The sequence below is a fragment of the Myotis lucifugus genome, unplaced genomic scaffold (assembly GCF_000147115.1).
Source record: "Myotis lucifugus unplaced genomic scaffold, Myoluc2.0 scaffold_112, whole genome shotgun sequence".
In the NCBI taxonomy this organism is placed as follows: domain Eukaryota; kingdom Metazoa; phylum Chordata; class Mammalia; order Chiroptera; family Vespertilionidae; genus Myotis; species Myotis lucifugus.
The window spans coordinates 2682634-2705389 of NW_005871160.1; the positions used below are offsets into that span (position 1 = coordinate 2682634).

The following is a 22756-nucleotide window of genomic DNA, read 5'->3' on the forward strand; positions in this document are numbered from 1 at the left end:
GAAGTTTTAAAGAGTTAAAAGTATTGACTATGGCTTTGCTTTCTATAATCCAAACCTTCTTTTATTATAGAAAACCAATATCCTAATGCCACATGCTTAAATGAAAAGAAAAAATATTCTTTACAAATCCCTTATACAAAATGAAAAACCTATGAAAGGTGAACTATCATAGCTTCAGAAGAAAAACAGCAAATAACTTTGCTTGTAATGACTTCATGTGAATCATCCCGTTAACCCGCAGACACCACAGCACATTGTAACGTTCCCAGGGACAGTGACAATCTAGTTGAAAGTTGAGGTGATTGGTGTACAATTGCATACACATATACACACATGTGGATCTGAGTCATGCATCTTGTACATATCTATTTCACTACATAGAAAAAGGCTGATAAAATATGCTTATGAATAAAAACTAGGTTTTATACAATAGCATTAAACATGGTGTGATGTGCTAAAGTATGTTAGAAGAGCTAAGCCGGTGTGCTAAAGTAATATTTAATGAGACAGGAAAATTCCAACAGGATCTTAAGCTATACTTAGGATTTTCATTTGGAAAAGAAACGGGAAAAGCATTTTATATTGGAGATGCCATAATGAGGAGGTAGGAAAAAATGGAGGGAAAATGAAGATCAGAGAAGCATGTGACCCCAAAGCCAATGGGAAATACAATGAGGATGGCCACAGAAAGTCTATGTCAAGTCAGTCAAGGCTATAGTGTGTGGGGGAGAGAGGGAAGTGGAGGGGTCATCTCCTATGTAGTGATCAGCTGCTTCTCAGGTCTTCTGATCGCTTTGTTTTGAAAAAACAGGAATTCCAGATGAAATCTTCAGCTTAGTAAATATCATTAACTAACCAAATAGTGTTTAAAAGCTTTTGTAGGCAGATACTGAATTATCTTAAACAAAACATATGTCTGGACTAGTTCTGGCCTGAAGACCTCGGGTTTGCAACCTGAGCTGGAATGGTTGAAGTGACATAAAATAAGTCTTCATTCAAAGGGTATGGCGTGCCTTTCTAGTGGAGAGCAATTGTAATTTCTGCCTTGCATGGTGGGGGAAGTACTACGGAAAATATGCCAAGTTTGATGAAGAAATGAAGAAAACTGGACTCTTACTACTCAAACTCTGTTCCATGGACCAGTAGCTTATTATCATCTGGGAAGTTGTTAGCAATTCAGAATCTCAGAGCACGCCTCAGACTCCTTAAATCAGAATCTATGCATTACCAGCATCCTCAGGTGATTTGTATCCACATTATTTTTTGAGAATCACCAGGTTTAGTATACTTAATACTAGCATTCTTGTTTGTAAATAGCTCCTGTAAGATAAATCATACAGCAAATGTTTGAGCAGATAGCAAAGTTTCTGAGAACTTGACTGTTACTAGTGGAACATGGAACCATACAAGGTCACTCTTACTGAAGCTTGAGCAGAGCAGTGAACATATTAATGTTGACACATCCTTAGTGCTTTCACAGTGTTATCTTCTTTAGAAGCTGGTGAGCTAAATACAAGGATCAACACAAGTAATACATTTATTTGGTAATCAGTAAATTACCTTATAGAGTCAGTAAGTGTTCAATCCTCGACAACTAAGATAGTTTGCTTTCCTGTCCTTTTTTAATTTATTTTAATATCGTGCCCAGTCTCAAGTATAAATTGAATAGAGTGACCCTTGGATGCTCTGTGAAATTGACTCCATTTCCTAAGATTCTGTGGTTTCCATTACCATACATTTTTTTTTATATTGGCTCCACCGCCACTGTACTGGCCCCAGCATAACAATGTCTTATCATTGGTTCTGATGGGGCCACTGGTCACAGGGAAGCTGTTCTCATGGAAGCATGTTGTTGCCTGCATATGTGTGAGCATGTGCTGGTGTATGTTCCAAATCAGAACTTCATCTCCAGGGCAGGAATAATTGGAAATTTATCCAAAGCAAATCTAATTGCCAAGTGGATTGCAACATATCTGAATGTGAATAACTTTTGGTCCCATGATGAAAGTTGTGTTCTAGGGCACTAGCTGGATCTCGAATTTGTGAGATGGATAAGTCAATTAGTGGTTCCTCAGTTTTTTAGAAACGTAATTGTCAGAAGGTAATGGCAACTTCTGAACTGCAGCAACTCATTAGAAGCAATGAAATATGTGACTTTTTTTTCTAGAAGTCTATTCACTGAACTTGGTTTTTGCCCCAAAGATATCTTGAAGATTAAATTAACAGTTATGCTCAAATGAACACCTGTGGAGGTATGAGGTTTGATTCTGCCACTGGGGAAATACTCTGGAAAAGTTAGGGGCACTAAAGAGAGGGGGACCTGGGTTCAAATTTCCAGTCAGCCACATTTGTTATGGGACCTTGAGTGAGTTTCTTAACCTCCTTAAGCCTCAGTTTTTTAATCTGTAAAATGGTAATATAATAGCTATTTCAGAGCATTGTTAAGATAAAAAGAAATAGCATATGCAAAGTGCTATGAAGCAGCCCTAACAAGAGCTCAAAGATTATTATTTTCTTCTAATTGTCAACCTTGATTTTTTTCAATTGGCCTTTATCTTGAAATAGTTCAATTTTAGAGCACCCTTACTTTTTTTCAAGGTTCAACCATTAGAAAGCATGTCACCATTGTATTATCTACTAGAAAGAGGCTGTATCTTTCTGTCATGTTTGTACTTTACAGAAATTGACAGTTTTTTTTCCAAAACAGGAGTTTACTCTCTAGTTCCCTGGTAGATTGTGGTTTGATTTTATTTGGCCTTTATGGCAATAATACTGTCACTGAAGCTCAAAGAAAACTCCATTTCTCTCCTAATGCTTTATTACTGCTGTAGCCCCCAGAGAAGATCTGGCAATGTTTAAGAGCAGAGAGCAGTTGAAGAGTTGTGCTTGGTGACTAAAACTTTACTTCACATTTCACAGAGAGTAATTATTTCCTGACGCCCACAGCTCAAACAAAGAGTATAATATGAAAAGAGTATTTCATTTCCAACTAAAAGTGATGATAAAATTATGGGTTATCCTGTTCTTCTTCTTATTCCCTTTCCTCTGATTTTCAATTTTCTTTTTCCCCATGTTTTCATTTTTAAGTCTACTTTCCCCTTTATTTAACATTTAAATAATTATGTTCTATACCAACGACTGCTGGCTGCCAGGCTGTAAACATCACGAGGACTGGGATGTGTCTGTTAGAAACACGGCTGTGTGACTCAGACACCTGCCATCCAACAGAGATTTTCTAAATCTACAAATGAGTGAAAAAAATGAGGGAATGAATGACATAAAATAAAACATGGCCATGGACATCAAACAACTTAAATATATACTGAGGACTTCTTCCCTCTTTTAAAAGAAGTATTCTAAAGGATATAAGTATTCATAGTGGGCATGATATCAATAGGAACAGAAGTAAGACAAGAGACCTTGGGTTAAAGTTTCAGGAATCTTGAAGGACCCAATGCTCTTTCAGGGACAAGTTGAGTACTATAATGACACAGAACTATTTTTCTATCAATTGCTAAAGCCTGATGTTTTCATGTTGTGCCTGGAGGTGAAAGGATCTACTCCAGGGACACCTTTAGCAGATAGCATTGGATATTTCAACCCTGAACAGATTACAGCTGGCTGACACCATCACCACAAATAGATCTGGAAAGTTCATATACAACCAGTGATGTCACAGGGAAACAAGGACTCAGGGGAGAAGGCACAAATGGTTTCTTGTCTCTGTTCATGGCCTTGCTGTAGAATCTCAGACAAATTCTGTCATTATTTTTAAAAAGGTTGTTATAGTCTTCTTGAGTTGTGAAGTGTTGTAATAAAGTAAAGTATTCAACTATGTAAGTATAGTACACATCCTATCTAATAAAAGACAAAAGGGTAATTGACCGTACCTTTGCTATGCTTCCCATAGGCTAATCAGGGTGATATGCAAATTAACCGCCAACAAAGATGGCGGTTAATTTGCATACCTGGGCTGCAAGCAGTAGAGCGAAGCCAAACGTACCCAAAGCTGGCCCAGCAGCGAGGCCTCACAGCCCTGGGATCAGCGGAGTTGCGAGGCCTCACGGCCCTGGGATCAGTGGAGCCACGAGGCCTCACAGCCCTGGGATCAGCGGAGCCGGGAGGCCTCACTGCCCCGGGATCAGCGGAGCCAAGAGGCCTCATGCCCCCGGGATCAGCGGAGCAGCGAAGCCTGATGGCTGGGGGAGTCTCTGGCCAGAGCCCAGCCAGAGCAAAGGCCTGGGTCCCGGGTGCCAGAGGAAAACTGGTACCAGCAGCCAAGGGAAGGGAAGGCCTATTGCACGAATCTCTTTGTGCAACAGGCATCTAGTCTATAATAATAAGAGCATAATATGCTAATTAGACCAAACATCTTTCCGGACGACCTTCCGGATAGAGCCGGGGCTGGGAGGGAAGCCCCGGTCCCGGGTGCCTGAGGGAATCTGGTGCTGGCAGCCAGGGGAAGGAAGGCCTACTCTTGCATGAATTTAGTGCATTGGGCCTCTAATTTACTAAATATTGTTTGAGTGATTTTTATCTGAGATGCATATATCTTTAGCACTATGTTTTTATTTTTATTTATTTATTGTTTTAATATATTTTATTGATTTTTCACAGAGAGGAAGGGAGAGGGACAGAGACCTAGAAACATCGATGAGAGAGAAACATCGATCAGCTGCCTCTTGCACACTCCCCACTGGGGATGTGCCCGCAACCAAGGTACATGCCCTTGACTGGAATCGAACCTGGGACCCCTGAGTCCGCAGGCTGATGCTCTATCCACTGAGCCAAACCGGTTAGGGCAGCACTACGTTTTTATATAATGCTTCTTACTCTTCCACAAAGCATGACATTTTGCTATTTTTACTTCCAGTAACCTTAAGGGATAGACATGGCAAATTTCACTGCTGCCCTTTCACAGATGAGAAAACCATGGCTTAAGGAAAGTAGGTTCTATGCAAGGGCCAAAAGTTGAGTGGACCTGGACTTACCTAGATCAATTATTCAATCACACTTAAGTTTTTCTCTTGTCCCAGTGTCACATCCCATACATACCTTTTATTTTTATATTTTAATTTTATTAATAAAAATATACTCTTTACATGTAGATTAGAAAAAAAGACAAATCAAAGTCATCTGACATTTCACTTCTTTCTAATAATTTGGAGTTTATTCTTTCATATGTTTCCCAATATATGTGCATAGGTCACAGGGTGAACAAGTGCACTTTTCCAATTTTCTTGATTGCTTTAATAATATCTAATGGGTATGTTTCATTTTCATGCTATACATCTATGTCACCATTTTCATGGAGGTAGCATGTCATTGTGTGGGTTCTCCTGGGTGAATTTATGTTCAAACTCAAGCTTTCATAGTCTACTCAGCCTATGGTCAGAGGTCACAATAATATAATCTGTGATGGTTTTTGTTTTGTGGTGGGCACATGGTCCTATATACAGATTTTGTAAATTAGTAATCTACACATGAAACCTATATGTTCATATTGACTAATGTCACCCCAATAAAATTTTTAAAAAATATAAAAATAAATAAATAAATACTAAAAAAAGGAATCTAATATGATGGCAGCAGTCATCATAATAGGCTCTTGTCTGATGGGAGTCCCAGCCATACATCAGAGATCTATATGATGGACGGACTTATGGGTATCGAAGAAGGATCTAGCACTGGAGAAAGATATTGACAAGAACTAACCAAGGGGGTCAAAGGTCAAAGCTGTGGGTAATTGAGGTGAGGACTGGGACCCAGGAAAGATAGCCTTCATAGTACAGGGGCAAGACTTGATACTCACTGGATAAAGGTGAAACATACACCTTCTGTGGAAAGATGACGGGTTCAGGGTATCTTGATGTGGGACTCTGGTCTACATTGATGGGAAAGTTTTCTCTACATCAGCCCATAAGATAGATTATAGCAAATATTTCATCTTCCCTCAAAGGCTCAGTCATTCAACCTTTCATAGAAACAAAATTCTTTTTTTTCCCCAAAATATATTTTTATTGATTTCAGAGAGGAAGGGGGAGGGAGAGAGAGAGAAACATCAATGATGAGAGAGAATCATTGATTGGCTGCCTCCTGCACACTCCCTACTGGGGATCCAGCTTCAACCGAGGCATGTGCCCTGACCAAGAATTGAACTGTGACCTCCTGGTTCATAGGTCAATGCTCAACCACTGAGCAACACAGGCCTGGCAGGAACAATTCATAATACTGAAACTCATTATATTCCCACCATGGTAGCATTTAAAAACACTGGTTCCCACCTCCAAAATTACTGCCTTAATTTCTCTGGGCTGAGTGGAAAGCAAACATAAGTATTTTTTAAATGCTCATGTGATTCTGATATATAGCCGAAGTGGAGATTCACAGCTCTACAGGCATCTTTCAATTTGTGTAAAAGACTGTCAGCAGGAAGCTTTTCTGAGAGTCCAGATTTTGTACTAAGAATTGTACTTTCAACAGTTTTACAGATTTAAGTGTTTCTAAGTTATCCCAGTATGAAACCTCCTCTAAGAAAAATAACTATGAGCTGCTTTTGTAAATAAATATGATTTTAATAATGATTAGGCTTTCCTTAAATAAAAGTAGAGTTCTTATTGCTTTATACATTTATTTACTCCTCACAGTAGTTTATTTTATTTACAGGAATTGATTTTGTTAATCATTTGTGTTCCCCTGCTAAATAAACTCATTGAGGGCAGGGATGCTTAATTATTTTGTTTATTGCTATTTCCTCAGTGTCAGGAAATGCCTGGTACCTGCCCAGGTAACTCGGTTGGTTAGAGTGTCGTCCCCATATTCCGAGGCTGCAGGGTTGATCCTTTGGTCAGGGCACATACAAGAAGCAACCAATGGATAATCTCTCTCTCTCTCTCTCTCTCTCTCTCTCTCTCTCTCTCTCCCCCTTCCTCTCTCTCAAATAAATTAATTTTTAAAGAATGCCTGGTATATAGTAGGTACTCAATAAATATTTGTCAACATTTTTTGACGTTCAGTTTGATATACAAATCATGATTTATTTTTCCAAGAAGCTTACGTCCAGTGTTTCTATAGAGGTCTGCACTGGCAACTTCCCATTTACAGTCTTTTAAACTATGTTCAGGCCTCAAGAAGAAAAATGGCAAGCATATGAAAAAGGTTCTTTGCTATTGCTATTTACTTCTATTCTTCTGGGAAGCAACATGGTATAATAAAGAAACTAAGGGGCCCATAGGATCCAAACAAATACATAGTTTGACTGTTACTGATTGACCCGGAGGAAGTTTCTTTAACTCTTTGGGCATCAGTCTTCTCATCTCCAAGAGCATGCATTTGGATGAGTTGACTCTTTTCTAGCTCTAATTTTTGGTATTTCTGTGACTACATCCAATCATTATTGGAGCCTATCATCAAATGACTTTCTCTCCTTTTGTCATTCTATAAGTCTTAAATATTTATTCAGTTTGGTTTGTACATCTTTTGTCCATTTCCCATGTTGTTATGGGCACATATGCTTTTTTTTAATGCAGTTATCAAGGTCCCTTTCAAAAATGTCCCTGTTGGTGTTAGTGGTCACTTTGGCTAACCAAATGTCAAACGGTACCCTACTGGGCATGCTTACCACATATACATATAAACCACTGATTATTGTGAGTGATTCTGCAGCATAAAGTATTTAAAGATTCTTCACAGGGGGTCCACTCCGTCTGGCATTAAAAGAAGCTCAATCTCTGAATCCTAGGAGATTGTAGACTTAGATGCTTTGGAAACTTAAACCCACATGGAATACTCAGATACAAAGTCATTGAGAAGATGAATTTCTTATATTGTACTTATTTGGCAAGTGTTTATTGACAACTCACTACTCTGTGCAGAACACTTAGTGGAAAAAGAAATTTGCTCAAGGAGTTTAAGGCCCAATCCCAGCCTGTAAATGGCTCCCATTCTCTTGGGGGAAGGGCCAGGAGCAGCAAAGAGGATTATCAGGAAGCACACTTTGATTTCCTTCACCCTAGATAGCCCCACAGAGGGGATAGCCTTGCCTCTGAAGAGATTGTAACCACCTTGAGACAATTTTCTCCACTTTAATGCTATTGCCAGGATATTGCAGTAATCAGATCATTTGACATCACCCATATCTTGGCATCTCCAACCTTAATATACCACATACGTCTGATCCAGGCATCAGGGATCTGCAGCTGCACGGTGTACACACATATCTCATGGTGTTAAGTCTGTTTGAACAAACTAGACTCCCAGTGCAAGGAATTCGTGCACAGGTGGGGTCCCTTGGCCTGGCTGGCAATCAAGGCCTATGGGGGGGGGCAGCTGGCTGGGGGGAGCCACCCTGGGAGGTTGGTCGGGCCGGGGGAGGGACCCCAGGAGGTTGGCCGACAGGGAGAAGGGGACGTGGGAGGTTGGCTGTGGAAGCGCACTGACCACCAGGAGGCAGCTCCTGCATTGAGCTCCTGGGCATCATAGCAACTGGTCAACTGGTCATTCTGGTCGTTCTGGTCATTCGGTCATAATGGTCACTTAGGCTTTTGTATATATAGATAGCACTGGCTTTGGGGATGGTGTCTTCTAAGCACTATAATGAGGTAGAATATGGGCTATCTTATAGAGAATTTATTAATTGAAATAGGGAATTCCTATAAAATATTTCTTACAGAGTCAGTCTAAAAAATCTTGCTTATGCCCAGGGTTAAAATCTACTAATTTACAACCATAAAGCTTTATGAGTCATTTATAGTAGGCCTCCTTTCTGAAATCCTGGTGCTGCTGTGCTCATTGATTAATGCCTATGTGTAATGTTTGTTAAATATTTCCAAATGCTATCTCTTTTCCTGCATATACGCATACACACTCTCTGTTCTCTCTTTCATATATGTATACATACAAATTCTAAATATATCCACTATCTATCTACCTATCTAAACTCTATGTTCTCTCTTTATATATGTTCATATGTATGTATACATTCTGTCCATTTCTCTTTCTATATGTATGTATATAGATATAGCTCCATATACATATATTGGAAGGGGCTCATTAGTTTATTTTCTGCTATCCTCTCTCCTCCAAACTAAAATTAAGCCCCTAGAAAACATTATAGCACATAGTATGCACTCAATAAATATGTGTAAGTAATAAATATATCTGTACCTGTAAATATACAATAAATATGGTACAGGTCTGCAAATGTGTGCAGAACTGAGGATGTGTCAAGTGTAGATGTCATAGTTCATATTGGTGTGGATTTCAGGTGATTGTTCCATGCAATAAGCATACAAGCAGCTAGTGCTTATATCAAAGTATGTTCTTTAATTCTAACTTAGCAACCTCAACAAGTGACAGATAGGCAATGACCTTTATACGAATTGTAAGAATTTCTGGGCATTCATGTATTTAATGATTTTAATACTATACTTAAAATCTCTAGATTGTGTAGGCTTCCCTTATAAAGGAAATAATGTTCTTCCCTTTCATTTGTTTATACCTTATCCCCAACTCAAAGTCTAACTTTAATGTTCCCTTTATTATGGAATTCTTTCCCAATAAATCCACATTTTGTTTCACTTACTTTGAACTCAATGTAGTGAATGAGGACAATCATGGCAATAGTAACAACAGCAAACATAGTCCTCACTATACACCAGGCACTGATTTGCACTACATGTATGGATTAGCTCAGTTAATGCTCAAAATACCCCTACAATGTAAGTCTTATGATTATAACATACTTCTCAGATATGAAATCAGAGACACAGAGGTTAGGGAAATTGCTGGAGATCACACACCTTGTAAGTGATGAACTCAGTATGCAAACTCAGGCATTCTAATTTCAGAGTCTGTGTTTTGCCTCACTACCTCTTTCATAACAACATAAAAAATCTTATATGGCTTTTATGCCCTTTCTGAGTTGTAAAACAATCTTGAGAAGTCGAGAAATGTTTAAAAATTCTGTGACAGTATATAGAGGAAAATTCTCAAGAATCATTTAGCATGGTCTATGTAACCAAATAGACTTTAACCAAAATGAACTTTATGATAATTATCATGGTCAGAAAATGTTGAAGAAAGAGGAGGATAATTTCAATAGAAAGAATGAAATGCATATGACTAATCAAAAAGAAAGGTATGAAGTTAACAAACAATAAGCTGTAATCAACAAGGAAGCATTGACTGTGAAACATCTAAGCACATTAATGTAAAATATAGGGAATAAGAATTCACATCAAATAAATAAAAATATGTTATTAATAACTATTAAGAGTTGTTATAATTGCATGTGTTAGAGGGGATAAATCTAGCATACTTGAAATTGTAAATTCCAACTTGATATATACACTGTTCAACAGCCACAAAACAGCAACATAACCAACTTACATGATTATCAGAATCACTTGACTGCTCATCAAAACTTCAGAATGCTAGACTATTCCTCCAGCAATCAGTTCTCCACTTGGGGCAGTTTTGCCTTCTGGCAATTATTTGGCAATATATGTGGAGACATTTTTGTTGTCATAATTGGGAGGTACTACTAGCATTTAATGGGTAGAAGCCAGGGATGCTGAATAACATCTTAAAATGCACAGGGAAGACCCCCACAGCAAGGAATTATCTAGCTCAAATTTTCAATATTGCTGAAGTCGAGGAACTCTGATCTGGTGATTTGGATTTTGTGTTCTGCAATGGGGCCCAGAAATTTGTACTTCTGTCCAGGGATCCAGGTCATTCTTATGAAGGCTTTAAGAGCTTGAAGATACAAGTGTGAACTGGATTTGTTGAAAAACATCCCATTAAAGAGGGAACACTTAAAGTAGGCTTTGGCATAGAGGAATAATGTAAACAAATGAAGGAGAAAGGGAAGAACATTCCAGTAGGAGAGCAAACCACTACCAGTAGGAGTAAAGATAGACTACACAGTAACATTGGGTCAGCAATATACAGTGAGAAGCAATCTAAAAGCAACCTCCTCCTTCTATGCTAGTAAGAGAAAGACAAGTATCATCTCACTCATATGTGGTATCTAATGAACCAAGTAAACTGATGAACAAAACAGACCCAGAAACGTGGAAACATGAAGCAGACTAACGAATCTCAGAGGGAAGGGAAGAGTGGGTATGGGAAGAGATTAACCAAAAAATGTATATGCATATGTGCATAACCCATGGACACAGACAACAGTGCCATGAAAGCCTGGTGTTGGGGGTGGGAGTGGGGAGGAGAGGGTCAACAGGGGGAAAAAGGGGGGAACATCTGTAATACTTTCAACAATAAAGATAAATTTAAAAATAAGTAAATAAATAAATAAAAGCAACCTCCTTGTTCTACGTGGAAGACTAATTCTGCTTTATGGGATGGAATTGAATGTCCCTGCTTAGTTTTTGTCTGTTGATAATTAACTGATAAGAATATAGATTAGACTAGCCTGTATTTATGCCCATTTTTGTTCTAATAATTTTCATTAAATTCCAATATATACAGGGAGTGAGAACAGGATTTTATCAGATAGCTCTAGTTTGATATCCAACTCTGCCTGCCTCCCATTAGCCCCATGAGTTTGGCACTAATAATAGGGTTAATGGGTGGTTTAAATGAGATAGTACCTGGAAAGAAATTAACTCAGCAGCACATAGAAGCACTTAGTAAAGGTCAGATGCTATTGACTATTTTTTAAATTAAAATAACATTTATCTGTTGTAATAGTTATGACACTATTTAAATGAACAGAAAAAATGACTTTGGGGTTTAAGATGATAACTGATAGCAACTGATTATTTTGTACTTTGTTTTGATCAAAGAGGATTGAGAAAATTCTGCTTCATAGAAATGAGTATTTGTAAATGGCTTCAGGTTTTAACCTGCTTACCCTTACTTCTCAAGATATTTTTATTCTTGAGACCAACACAAAATGATTCATCTTGGCAGGTTAATGTAGTAGTGGTTTCTAATGCATTGAAAAGGTAACACATTTGAATGTGCACATTGCTTTCCAAAAACAAACTCATTATAATGTGTATGAGTTCAATTTTATAAAGAAAATATCTATAATAATGAAAGTATAATATGCTAATTAGACCAGACAGCCGAATGACCTTCCAGACGTCATTCCGAATGTCCTTCTGGACGAAGCTGTTGCAGTGGGGACCGAGGTAGAGGTGGTTAGGGCCACAGGGATTGGGCCTAAACCGGCAGTCGGACATCCCCCAAGGGGTCCTGGATTGTGAGAGGGTGCAGGCCGGGCTGAGAGGGACTCCCTCATGCACGAATTTCGTGCACGGGGCCTCTAGTATTACAATATTTATAATCAATCCTTATAGTAATTGGATGAATATCCAGGGTTCCATGGAACACAGATTGAAAAAAAACAACCTCTGGCTAAGACCATGAGTGTATTATATAGTATTGAATGAAGAAGCTCACTCTAGTCCAGATAAATCACATCAACTATTTTCTTTTGATTAGGAGCCTAAGGTATGGACAGAGATAGTAAGTTAGTCTGGCATGATTTTTTCCTCCTAAATCATCTTGGCTCTTTTGAGATATTTGCAAATTAATTGCTTGATGATGCATTCTAGTGTCCTCCCAAACACTAGAATTGGTGTAATTCTCTGCATTGACAAGATGCATCCCAACCCCTTCCTTTATAAAAGATGGACATTTCATTGACTCTTACAGATTCAGTGCTTTGGGACTAATTTCAGAATTAGCTCCTCTGTAGTTGTCGCTGTTCATATTGACTTCTTTCCCACTAAGAATATATTGGCTACTTGCCTGACCTATCAGCTGGTGTGTGAGAAATGAATGCAAGCTAATTTTAAGTCGTAGCCTAAGATAAACATTAATAAGATACATCTACTGGAGGTGGAGAGAAGTAGGATGTATAGACAAACATCAATGATTTGGAATAGGAAAACGAAAAGTCACATTAGCTACTTAGGACTGGTTAGACTTTTTAGTTATTATCCTTCTTTATTTTTATTAAGCATCTACTATATTCCAAGTCTTTTAATAGTTTATCATTTAGGCATAACAGACCTTCTACTTTAGGTAGATCACAAACAAATTTATATTGAGTAACAGAAATAAGTGTCAAAGGGAAAATAAGCCAGGAAGATAGATAGAATGTGCCTGGAATAGTTGGGAAAGTCTCACTGAGAACATGACATTTGAGTAAATGAGGGGATAAAGGGGGAAGTCATGTGGCCATTTGGCAGAAGATCCTTCTAGCAAGGGGAAACAGCAGGTGCAAAGACCTTGGGGCAAGAGAATGACTGACATTTTTGTAAGGAGAATGCCTGACATTTTTGTGGACTTATGAAGAGGTCAGAGTGATTGGAAAGGATTCAGACAGATAAATGTGGGTGTTGACAGGATGAGATGATGTGGATCTTAGTATAGGATAACCAGCCATACATCTCAGTTAGCCCACGATTGTCTGGATTAACCCCTGAGTGGCGGATTATCTATAGTACACCCCCTCACTCAGAAAAGTGTTCTTGGCTTGGATGATCATTATATGGTGATCCTAGTCTAGTAGGTCACTCTTAAGACTTTCGCTTTTACTCTTAGAGATATGGGAAACCATGGAGGGTTTGGTCACAGGAAGGCCAAGATATGACTTAGGTTTTATCAGGATCACTTAGTCTTCTGTGTTGAGAATGGACTGTTGGGATGGGGTGGCAAATGGCAAGGATGAAATCAGGGAAGCTAGTTGGGAACCTATAGGATTATCTTTCTGACTTGCCCAGTGCAGCCATAGTTGAGTTCTTTCATTTGAGGCCATGCAGCTAGATAATAGTGCAATGGTTATCAACCTGTGGGTCTCGACCCCTGAAAATACATCCTGCATATCAGATATTTACATTACAATTCATAACAGTAGCAAAATTACAGTTATGAAGTAGCAACGAAAATAATTTTATGGTTGGGGGTCACCACATGAGGAACTGTATTAAAGGGTTGCGGCATTAGGAAGGTTGAGAACCACTGTTAGTGCAAATGAGCCTAGAAGCAATTCTCCTGACTTTCCAGTCTGGTGTTGTTGGTTTTTCTTACATATTTCCTTGTTTTTATCTTAGTTTAAATTTGAGGACGTGTTTTGAGAAATGGAATGAAACCCTCTCCTTTCCCCCACACCCCCTCAATCATTTTGAGTGAATCAACTCTGATTTTCTTAGATCTTTCTTTTGAACCTCTGTTTTTAGCTCATGTAATCTCTTCAGAGTATTGAACCTCACATGTTCAGTACATGCTTATTAACTCATGAGTGTGAAATATGTGCTAATAAGTTAGAATGGAGTTTAAGGACAGAGGTGAATGTACATGTTTACCTACTTCAATGGGAGCATTGATATTAACAGGAATTATGTAGACTTCAATAGGTCTAAATATATCTGAGGAGAGAATTCATTTTTGCTTATATTTGTTTCCACTTGATTCTTATTTTTATTTTATTTTTTGGGAAATTATCTTCAGTGTATCATCATTGGTTTCCTTAGAGTAGATAATTGGAAGGAAGAATCCATGTGCTTATTATACACTTATATAGTCAACTACAATTGAATATGTGGGACTACACTTAAAAGATTGAAATGTATTTGCGTAGATTCTAAATATGTGCACTTGATATGCAAATTTATGTGTGTCGGGGGGGTATGGGATGTTATGTATAGACACATTTACATATATGATATTTTAAGTAGACTATATGTCCATGGGGAGTTACCCAGATAGTGAAATTAAATTCTTCATTCTTTCTACTAGCCACTAAATCAGTAAAACCTTAAATTCCGGCAACTTGGCTATCCCTCAGGGCAAATACTTGTCTCACAAAGTGCTTATCTTACTCTCCTGTGAATAATTATAGGGGAATAAGCTAACTCTTGGGGCATTTGTAAGAAATAAATAGATACAAAAGTGCTTTTATAAGACACGTATAACATAATACGTGGTGGTCTTTATTGTCTCAATTATGTTTCTGTTGTGCAGATATGCTTGAGATTTCTTACATCCTTTTTATCCTACTTTCAAGTGCCCGCCCCCTTTTGAAAACCTTTTATTCCATATACTAAGCAAAAAGCTCATGGTTCATTTTAGGGACCCTTCCTACCGCATGTGGTATAAGTTAGTAATGTATAAGAAACATCATGAGGGGATTCTGTCCATTTGTCCATTTGCTGTTGGGATGTAAGAAGGTGGGCAGATACACTGTTGGTGCTCTTTCCTGGGTATAAGAGAAGCAAGAGAAAGCACAGTGGGTTATAGAGCATTTAAGGAGATAAAGAGAAGAAAAAGGAAAAGAGAGAAACAGTGTTGTTTGAAAGTGGGCATTCAAAATATTACACAACCTTTTCAGTACGGGCTCAGGCCACTGAGTGGACATGCACAATAAACAATCAGCAACATGGTATCTGTACCGTTTAAAATGGTTTTTAAAGAAAGCTAAAACCCTCAAATTCTATTTCAGTGGTCTAGTCTAAATTGTTATTTTTTACATTTTATTTCAGGAAAAATTTTCTTTATTGCGAATTCAGCTACTTGCAAATCTTGAATCACACTTTGTACATCAAAACCAAAATTTATACATGTACAAGTTTTTTTGGCTTTTTGTGCATGAAACTGAGGTACAGAACTTTACGTACGGACATTCAGGAAAGGGACTCCTACGATCAAGTGTAGACCTTATTTGAACTCCTAAATCTATCATAAAAGTTGCTTTCTCGCTTATTTATTTCAACTTCTGGTGGGGTCTAGTAGAACAAATAATCCAAAATAGTGGATAATCCAAAAATGTAATTTATATCTGGCTTCAGAATACATTACCAGATGTTCCTATAGCAGATTTCCCTTCCTAATTAGGCCTCTCTTAAAGTAGGAGTTAATTTTGTCTTCATTAGCTGCTTCCAAATTAGCAGGAATGGGGCAAGGAGAAAACCCAAGGCATGCTGGGTATTTAGGAGGAAGCAGGCCCAGTGCTAAAAAAGTCAGCGGTAGATCTTGCTCAAAGAATGAAATTCAAATCCGGGTAATCGAGATGATGGGCATGTGCACTGAAATGTTTACTGAGCACCTTCTTCAGAAATTCTCAGGCTGTTGTCCACTCTTTATATCTCCCTATTAATTATGAGTGCAGAAAAATTCTATTATAGGAATAGGCAGATAATGTCCTGAAACTTTATACAGAAAAAAAAAATAGAGGCTCAGAGAGGTTAAGGGACCTCTCACACAGATTGATCTCTGAGTAAACAGTACCTAAGATACTGAAACTGATTAATGAGTGATAAGAAGATCCCACTCTTTCCATCTTATTGATGATTTGAATAATGAGGAAGCAAGAATTCTCCTGGCCTAATCGCATTAAGAGAGCTAAGATAATGAAGCTGTGATTAAATGGCTATTAAACTATTTTTATCAAACAGAGATCAAGCGAGTGTGAGAATCTAGGGACACAGAGTGTAATTGCAATTCTACAAGAGGTGGAAGAAATGACTATCTTGAGCAGGGCATGGTCCCACCATAATAGCCTGCATTTAGAAATCTTGGGGATACCACATGCTGGTTTCACTCTGGGTTTCTCCCTCAGGTGTCGGTTAGCACTTCAAAGTCCCTGATCTCCACTTTAATTTAGTGGATTTATTCACTCTCTGTGTGTAGTTGGATGAGTGGAATGCACTGTCTGTCCCAGAATATGTAACCAGTTGGAAGATCCTTTTGCCAATTGCTCACAAAGGAAGAGGGCCCAGTGATTATACACTGGATCCAATATTTCAATTTTGAGGTGACTCTGGGCGCCCGAAGCGGCAGAATTTCCCTTCCTTCCACTGTGCCTTTTGAATTACAGCACACTTTGTACAGGTCACACAGGGACCCAGCAGTCCCAAAGAGCAGTCATGAACTTTCTGATTTTGTTGACTGTTCTGAACTCTCATTTATTAAGGATATGACATTGCTTTGGAATTGTTGCACTTTCTAAATTTGGGTTGTTCATATTCATGTATGCGTATCATCTGTCACTGGAAATTCTTTATACCTTGAATGAGTTATTGTTGATGTGCTTTCTTTATTCTTGGAGAGCCCTTAGAGAATGAAGTGTTATAGTCACATGGACCTTTATTTAGGTTGGGAAGAACAGCAGCAGACTAGCATTGTGTAAGGAGAGCCCAAGGTTGAACCCCACCATGGAAAATGCTGCTTGATTGCCCCAGAGCTCAATGGAGGAGATGCCTATTGGCTGGTTTGTACCTTGCTCCACCCATCGGCGGTCAGTTGCAAGGCTGAGCTCAATTTGTGTTCCTCTACTCCACTACCCAATTGGTCATCTGCTCTCTCCTCACCGTGCTGCTCTTTTTTCCTTTATAAAAACTTATTTGAAGCTAATAAGTATGTTTTTGTTAGAACAGTCATTTGCAATATCAGAGTTGAACCTTTGAATGGTTATCTTGCAATGTTGTTTTACTGAGTAATGTGTTTCCAGGACCTGTCACCTGGGAACAGACATGTGTTACTAGCCCCTCTGCAGCAACTTTGACCTGTATGCTCTGTCAACTGGGACCAAAGCAATAACGAAAAGTGACATTAATTGTTTAACAGAGTTCTTTTTGTCACATTCATTGCCTTGGTGGGGGTGTTTGATTGTTGAAACTCATGGTAAACTAATTGAAATTGCCATGGTTCGGGGCAATGTCCACTCAAGTTTACATGTAGGAATACCTGTTGAGCTTCAACAGAAAAGTTTCATTGATAATATCAGACTTTCCCCCCAGTCTTTTATGGTTAAAGAAAGTAGAGAATTTGAAATAATAACATTCTTTTCTTCTTAATTAAAGAATGACCTTCCTAAAATAATTGGTCTTGGAACCTCTCTAAGTCATCCACATTAGGGATGACAATTAAAAGGTTTAAAGTACTTCTAATGGACACTTACTGATTAAAGCCCTACTGGTCTATAATAGTTGAACACCAGACTGCTCTACCTACACACCCCAACACACACACACACACACACACACACACACACACACACTCATACACAATTCAAATCTTCCATCCCATAACACTCCAGTAGAGAGGAGAACTAAAATAGTTGGCCATTTAATCAGATCTTGTAAAATAATTATAACATTATCGACTTCCAATATTTATGACATTGTATTTGGTATACATTCATCCAGGCTTATTAATGAATTTTGGGGAAAACTAGTTAATTTAAGTGATTTTTGTCATTTTGACTTTATTGGAATTATTGTAGTTTGTTTACACCAGGGATAAAACTAAGGCGCTATTATATTATGTGATTGGAGGCTTGTCATATTGCAGGAAAGCCAAACACAAAATTTATATTGGTATAAGCAAAATTACTCATTTATTAGTGAATATTATTAACTATTTTTTCTTGGGCTATTTTTAAATTTGAAATAAACATTTATAAAATTGGGACACCTGGAAAATATCTAATTTCTTGAAAGTGTATGTGTGTTTGTGCTTGAAACATTTTCAAAATTATCTTTATTAGGTAATATGGAGATATTTATATGAATATAAATTTCATGATTTGGGATATTTTATATAATATATATTTCATCTTATTATAATTTTTATTCAGAACAGTTTAATAAACTGGTTTGGTTTTTTGGTATGTGGGGTTTTTTGGTATGTGGGGAAATCTAAATTAAAATAAAAAGAAGATTGGAATTTTTAGATACCAAATTATGATCCTGACTAGAAAATAAGGGAATATACTTCAGTATCTTTATTATTCCAATTACATTGTTCAGAAGAACTGAGGGGAAAAGAGGGGTGTTCAGTAAGTTTTATTATTGAATTGAGCAATTTGGATATTAAGGAATTGGTCAGTTGCTGGAAGTAGTGCCATTTTGAAGTTAACATTTTCCTGGTGCATTAGAGTCTTAAAACTCATATAGTTGTCACTCCGCACACAATGTCGTCCAGTCCAGCAGCATTAGGCATTAGAGAGGGGCATTGTGCAAATGGAAAACAAGCCCAGTAATGTCCACTGAGTAGCAAATAGCTCTTTGTGGCCTCTTGAATCCAAAAGAGAAAGAAGTCTGGGTGGAGGCTGATCAGTAATGTGGGAAAACAATTTTTATGTGAAAATAGAATGTGTACATGATAAAGACCTGCCTAATTTCTCCAGTGATACAATTTGATTTTCTGATTAGCTGTCTTGTGATTCTTGTAATTTTGTCAGGTCAATTAACTGGAGTTCACTGCTGGAGAGAAAGGAAGTGTGGGCCCTGCTGGTTTCATTAGATGTCAGCAGCTTAGGTGCATTTTGTAATAGGACCTGTATGAGATAATTTAGCTATTGTTAATGTCATAGCGTACAGAACCTTTAAAAAGGACCTATGAAACAGGTCAAATTGGATAAACTATGTGAAGTGCTAAAAGAAAGAAAAGAAAGTGATATACACAACATATATTCTATGCAATAAATGCAGACCAGTGAACTATTTAGCAAATAATCAGTGACTACCTATACTATGTGCCCAACTATCTATATATATAAAAGCCTAAGCAACCGAAATGACAGGAACGACTGGAATGACCAGTCACTATGATGTGCACTGACCACCAGGGGGTAGATGCTCAACACAGGAGCTGCCCCCTGGTGGTCAGTGCATTCCCACAGTCAACCTCCCCCAGCCAGCCAACCTCCCCCAGGCTGGCAGGCCCACATTGTCTGATTGCGGCCTGCTGGCCAACCTCCTGTGGTCCCTCCCCCTCAGCCAGCCAACCTCCTGTGGTCCCTCCCCCCATCTGGCAGGCCCTGATCACCTGATTGGGATCTGCCCTCGGACAGGGAACCAGAGGTGGGAGGTGGTGGACACAGACCCTTTCCCAGGGGGTCTAAGGGCCAGCTCCCTCCTTGGGGCTGGCTGCCAACATCCTGTGCCCCATCCCTCTCCCTGGCTGGCAGGACCCAATGGGCCCACCGCCTACCCACCACAGTGGGAGTGCAGTGGCGAGGGAAGGAGGAGGGTGTGGGGGGGGGGGGAGGAGGGGAACCACGCAATGGCAGGGTGCCAACGATGGCGATGTCAGCTCCTGGCCTGGCAACCATCACTTCCTCTCTAGCCTGGCCCTGATTGGCCTGGCCCCGATTGGCCCTGATTGCTGGCCAGGCCTAGGGACCCCACCTGTGCACAAATTTCGTGCACCAGGACTCTAGTATAATATAATTACTATAGCACATTTTCCTATAAACAAAGTGCATAAGTTTCAGTTTGGGAAGGCTTGAAAGCACTGAGATAAATATTATCTTTTATAATAAACCATTTATGGGTCCTTCCCTTCCACTAGAGAGGTATTGGAGGGGTGCAGTTTCGTGTTGTTTCTCTTTGTACCTTCAACACTTAACATGGTTTTGACATGTAGTAAGTGGTCAAAAGTATTTGTGGAGTGAATAAGTGAACAACAGCTTTTCAAGAATGTGTTTGTGGGAATGAGTGTGAAAAAATGAGTTAGAGTATGGTTGGAGGATCCACCACTAGAAGTAAGTTTACACTAGAATCATGCCCTTGGTCATAGAAATGAATGCATTTAAGAGATGTTGCAAAGTAAGATTGTTCTTAGCAACTGGACAGCTAAAGAGTACTCAAAGTAGTTCCAAAGTTTAGGTCTGAAAAATTGTTACCCAAACAGGAGAAGTCAAGAGAAATAGTAGTATAATTTTGAGTTTGGAGATGAAGGAGCTATTATCAGGTAGAAATGTCCAGTAGGCAGTTACAAATTTATGACTAAAGTTGGGAAAGGTGTTAGGGAAAAAAATGACTTGGGAATATTCAGTGATGAGATTATAATTGAAATCATAAAAGTGTAGTTTCTCTTGGTATAGTTTTAGCTTCTGGTGATGTTCAAGCAGAGTGTTCCATACATTTTGGCAGGTGTGTTGTGTAGGATGAAATAGATGATGGTCAAAATTCTCTCAAGTTGCCTCAGACTCTCTAAATCACATCTTTTAGTTAGGGAAACAAGACATAAACATGTGGAAAATAACTGTGAACAAGACAGAATTATATACAGCCATATTAAGCACTGACAATAAATTGCTAAATTGGACAGGTCGACAATCAGAAATTGGTACAGAAGAGGTATTAATTAATTGTGTGTTTCCGACCAAAAGTGAATTTGGAGTTTAAGAAAGACATGATCTTAGTGCTCTGGCATGAACATTCAAAATTTCATGTATTTTCTTACTCATTTGGCTAAACATGTCCAATCTCTGCTGATTAATGGTGTTACCCATCTCCCAATGTCAATTCACTCACGTCGTCTTCTGTTTTTGCAGAAGATAGATGAAGAGAATGAGGCGAACTTGCTAGCAGTTCTCACAGAGACACTGGACAGTCTCCCTGTGGATGAAGACGGATTGCCCTCATTTGATGCGCTGACAGATGGAGATGTGACCACTGAGAATGAGGCTAGTCCTTCCTCCATGCCTGACGGCACCCCTCCGCCTCAGGAGGCAGAAGAGCCGTCTCTAGTAAGAACCCTTCCTACTGTTTAACAGGAATTGGAGTTGCCTCTGGCTACCCGCTGCATGGGTATGATGTAGTAACAATAAGGTCTGGATTTTTAATTTAGACTGATGCCAAAACAATCCCCAAACATGTTTGGAGTTGCATATTCTGTTATTCTGTGTTTAAACATATTGACAATACAGTCTTCATGTGAGCTTAACTGCATTTTTAAGCTATTTTTTGTGTCAATTTTTTTATTATTTAGTATTACTTACGTTCTTGGTAGAAATTTAGAAAATATGGACAACCAAAGAGAACAGACTACATATTCACCTGTAATTTCTAATAACTTCTAACATGCAAAATAATTGAAATTTCTTTCATTAAGATATAGCATTGACATGTTTGTGAATTTTAAATGTATGCATTATTTTAATGGTGGAATAGTATTTTATTATTCAAAGATATCTTTAATTTACTAATTAATCCCTGAGGTTGAATATTTAGTCTTTTTTTCTATTTTTTACTATTATAAATTGTTTAATAATTGACATATTTGTAGTTTTATTCTTATGCATACAATTCTAGAAATATGAGGTATATCAAGGGGTATGTAATATTTTAAGGCTTTAGATCCATAATTCTTATGAAGATTGAAAAATAATAGCGCACTTGCAACCCAAGCTACCAAAATTTATGGTAGGCAATGAAGAGTGAATTTGTTGGCAATGAAGAGTGAATTTTCCTTTCAATGCAGTGCTTGACCAGAATTTTATTAGTTCTAAGACACAGTTTTACTTTCTCATCTGTGGTAGCCATTTGTCATTTGCCATAAATCTGATGCAAGAACACACTATGTAAATTACGGAATGCCATCCTTCAAACTTTAGTAATGTGCTTCTACCTGCCATTTAGAGTTTGTTTCTTGCCCATTTCTACATTTTTAAATGTTAAAATCACTCCATGTAAGCATATGGAAACCCTACATGTATTCTTTTGCCTTCTGAGATTTCTGGTTTAAAAGAAAATCTCTCGTGATTATTATTTTTCCCCAATTTTCTCCATTTGTCAGTATTGTTGGCTTTGCTGTCTAGGACTCTGATTTCTTTACATTCATCCACACATTTGGCTCAACTAAGAGGTGCTATTGACCTAGAGTCATACTGCATGTCCAAGCAGGGAGGTCCTAGAAGACCCTCAAGTTAAACAAATAAACAGAGGTAAAAAGAGTAAATTCTTTGTCTAAGCCAGAACCCACATCTCCTGTC

At 38.3% G+C, this 22756-nt stretch overlaps 1 protein-coding gene across 1 annotated transcript in view; it reads left to right on the top strand.

The window, feature by feature from the left end:
* PPARGC1A (PPARG coactivator 1 alpha) overlaps positions 1–22756 on the top strand; it is a 99035-nt gene that overhangs the window by 35105 nt on the left and 41174 nt on the right. The window contains exon 3 of the mRNA XM_006093273.3: positions 21317–21511. Within this exon, the coding sequence (XP_006093335.1) occupies positions 21317–21511 (195 nt within the window). The remainder of the gene's footprint in view (positions 1–21316; positions 21512–22756) is intronic.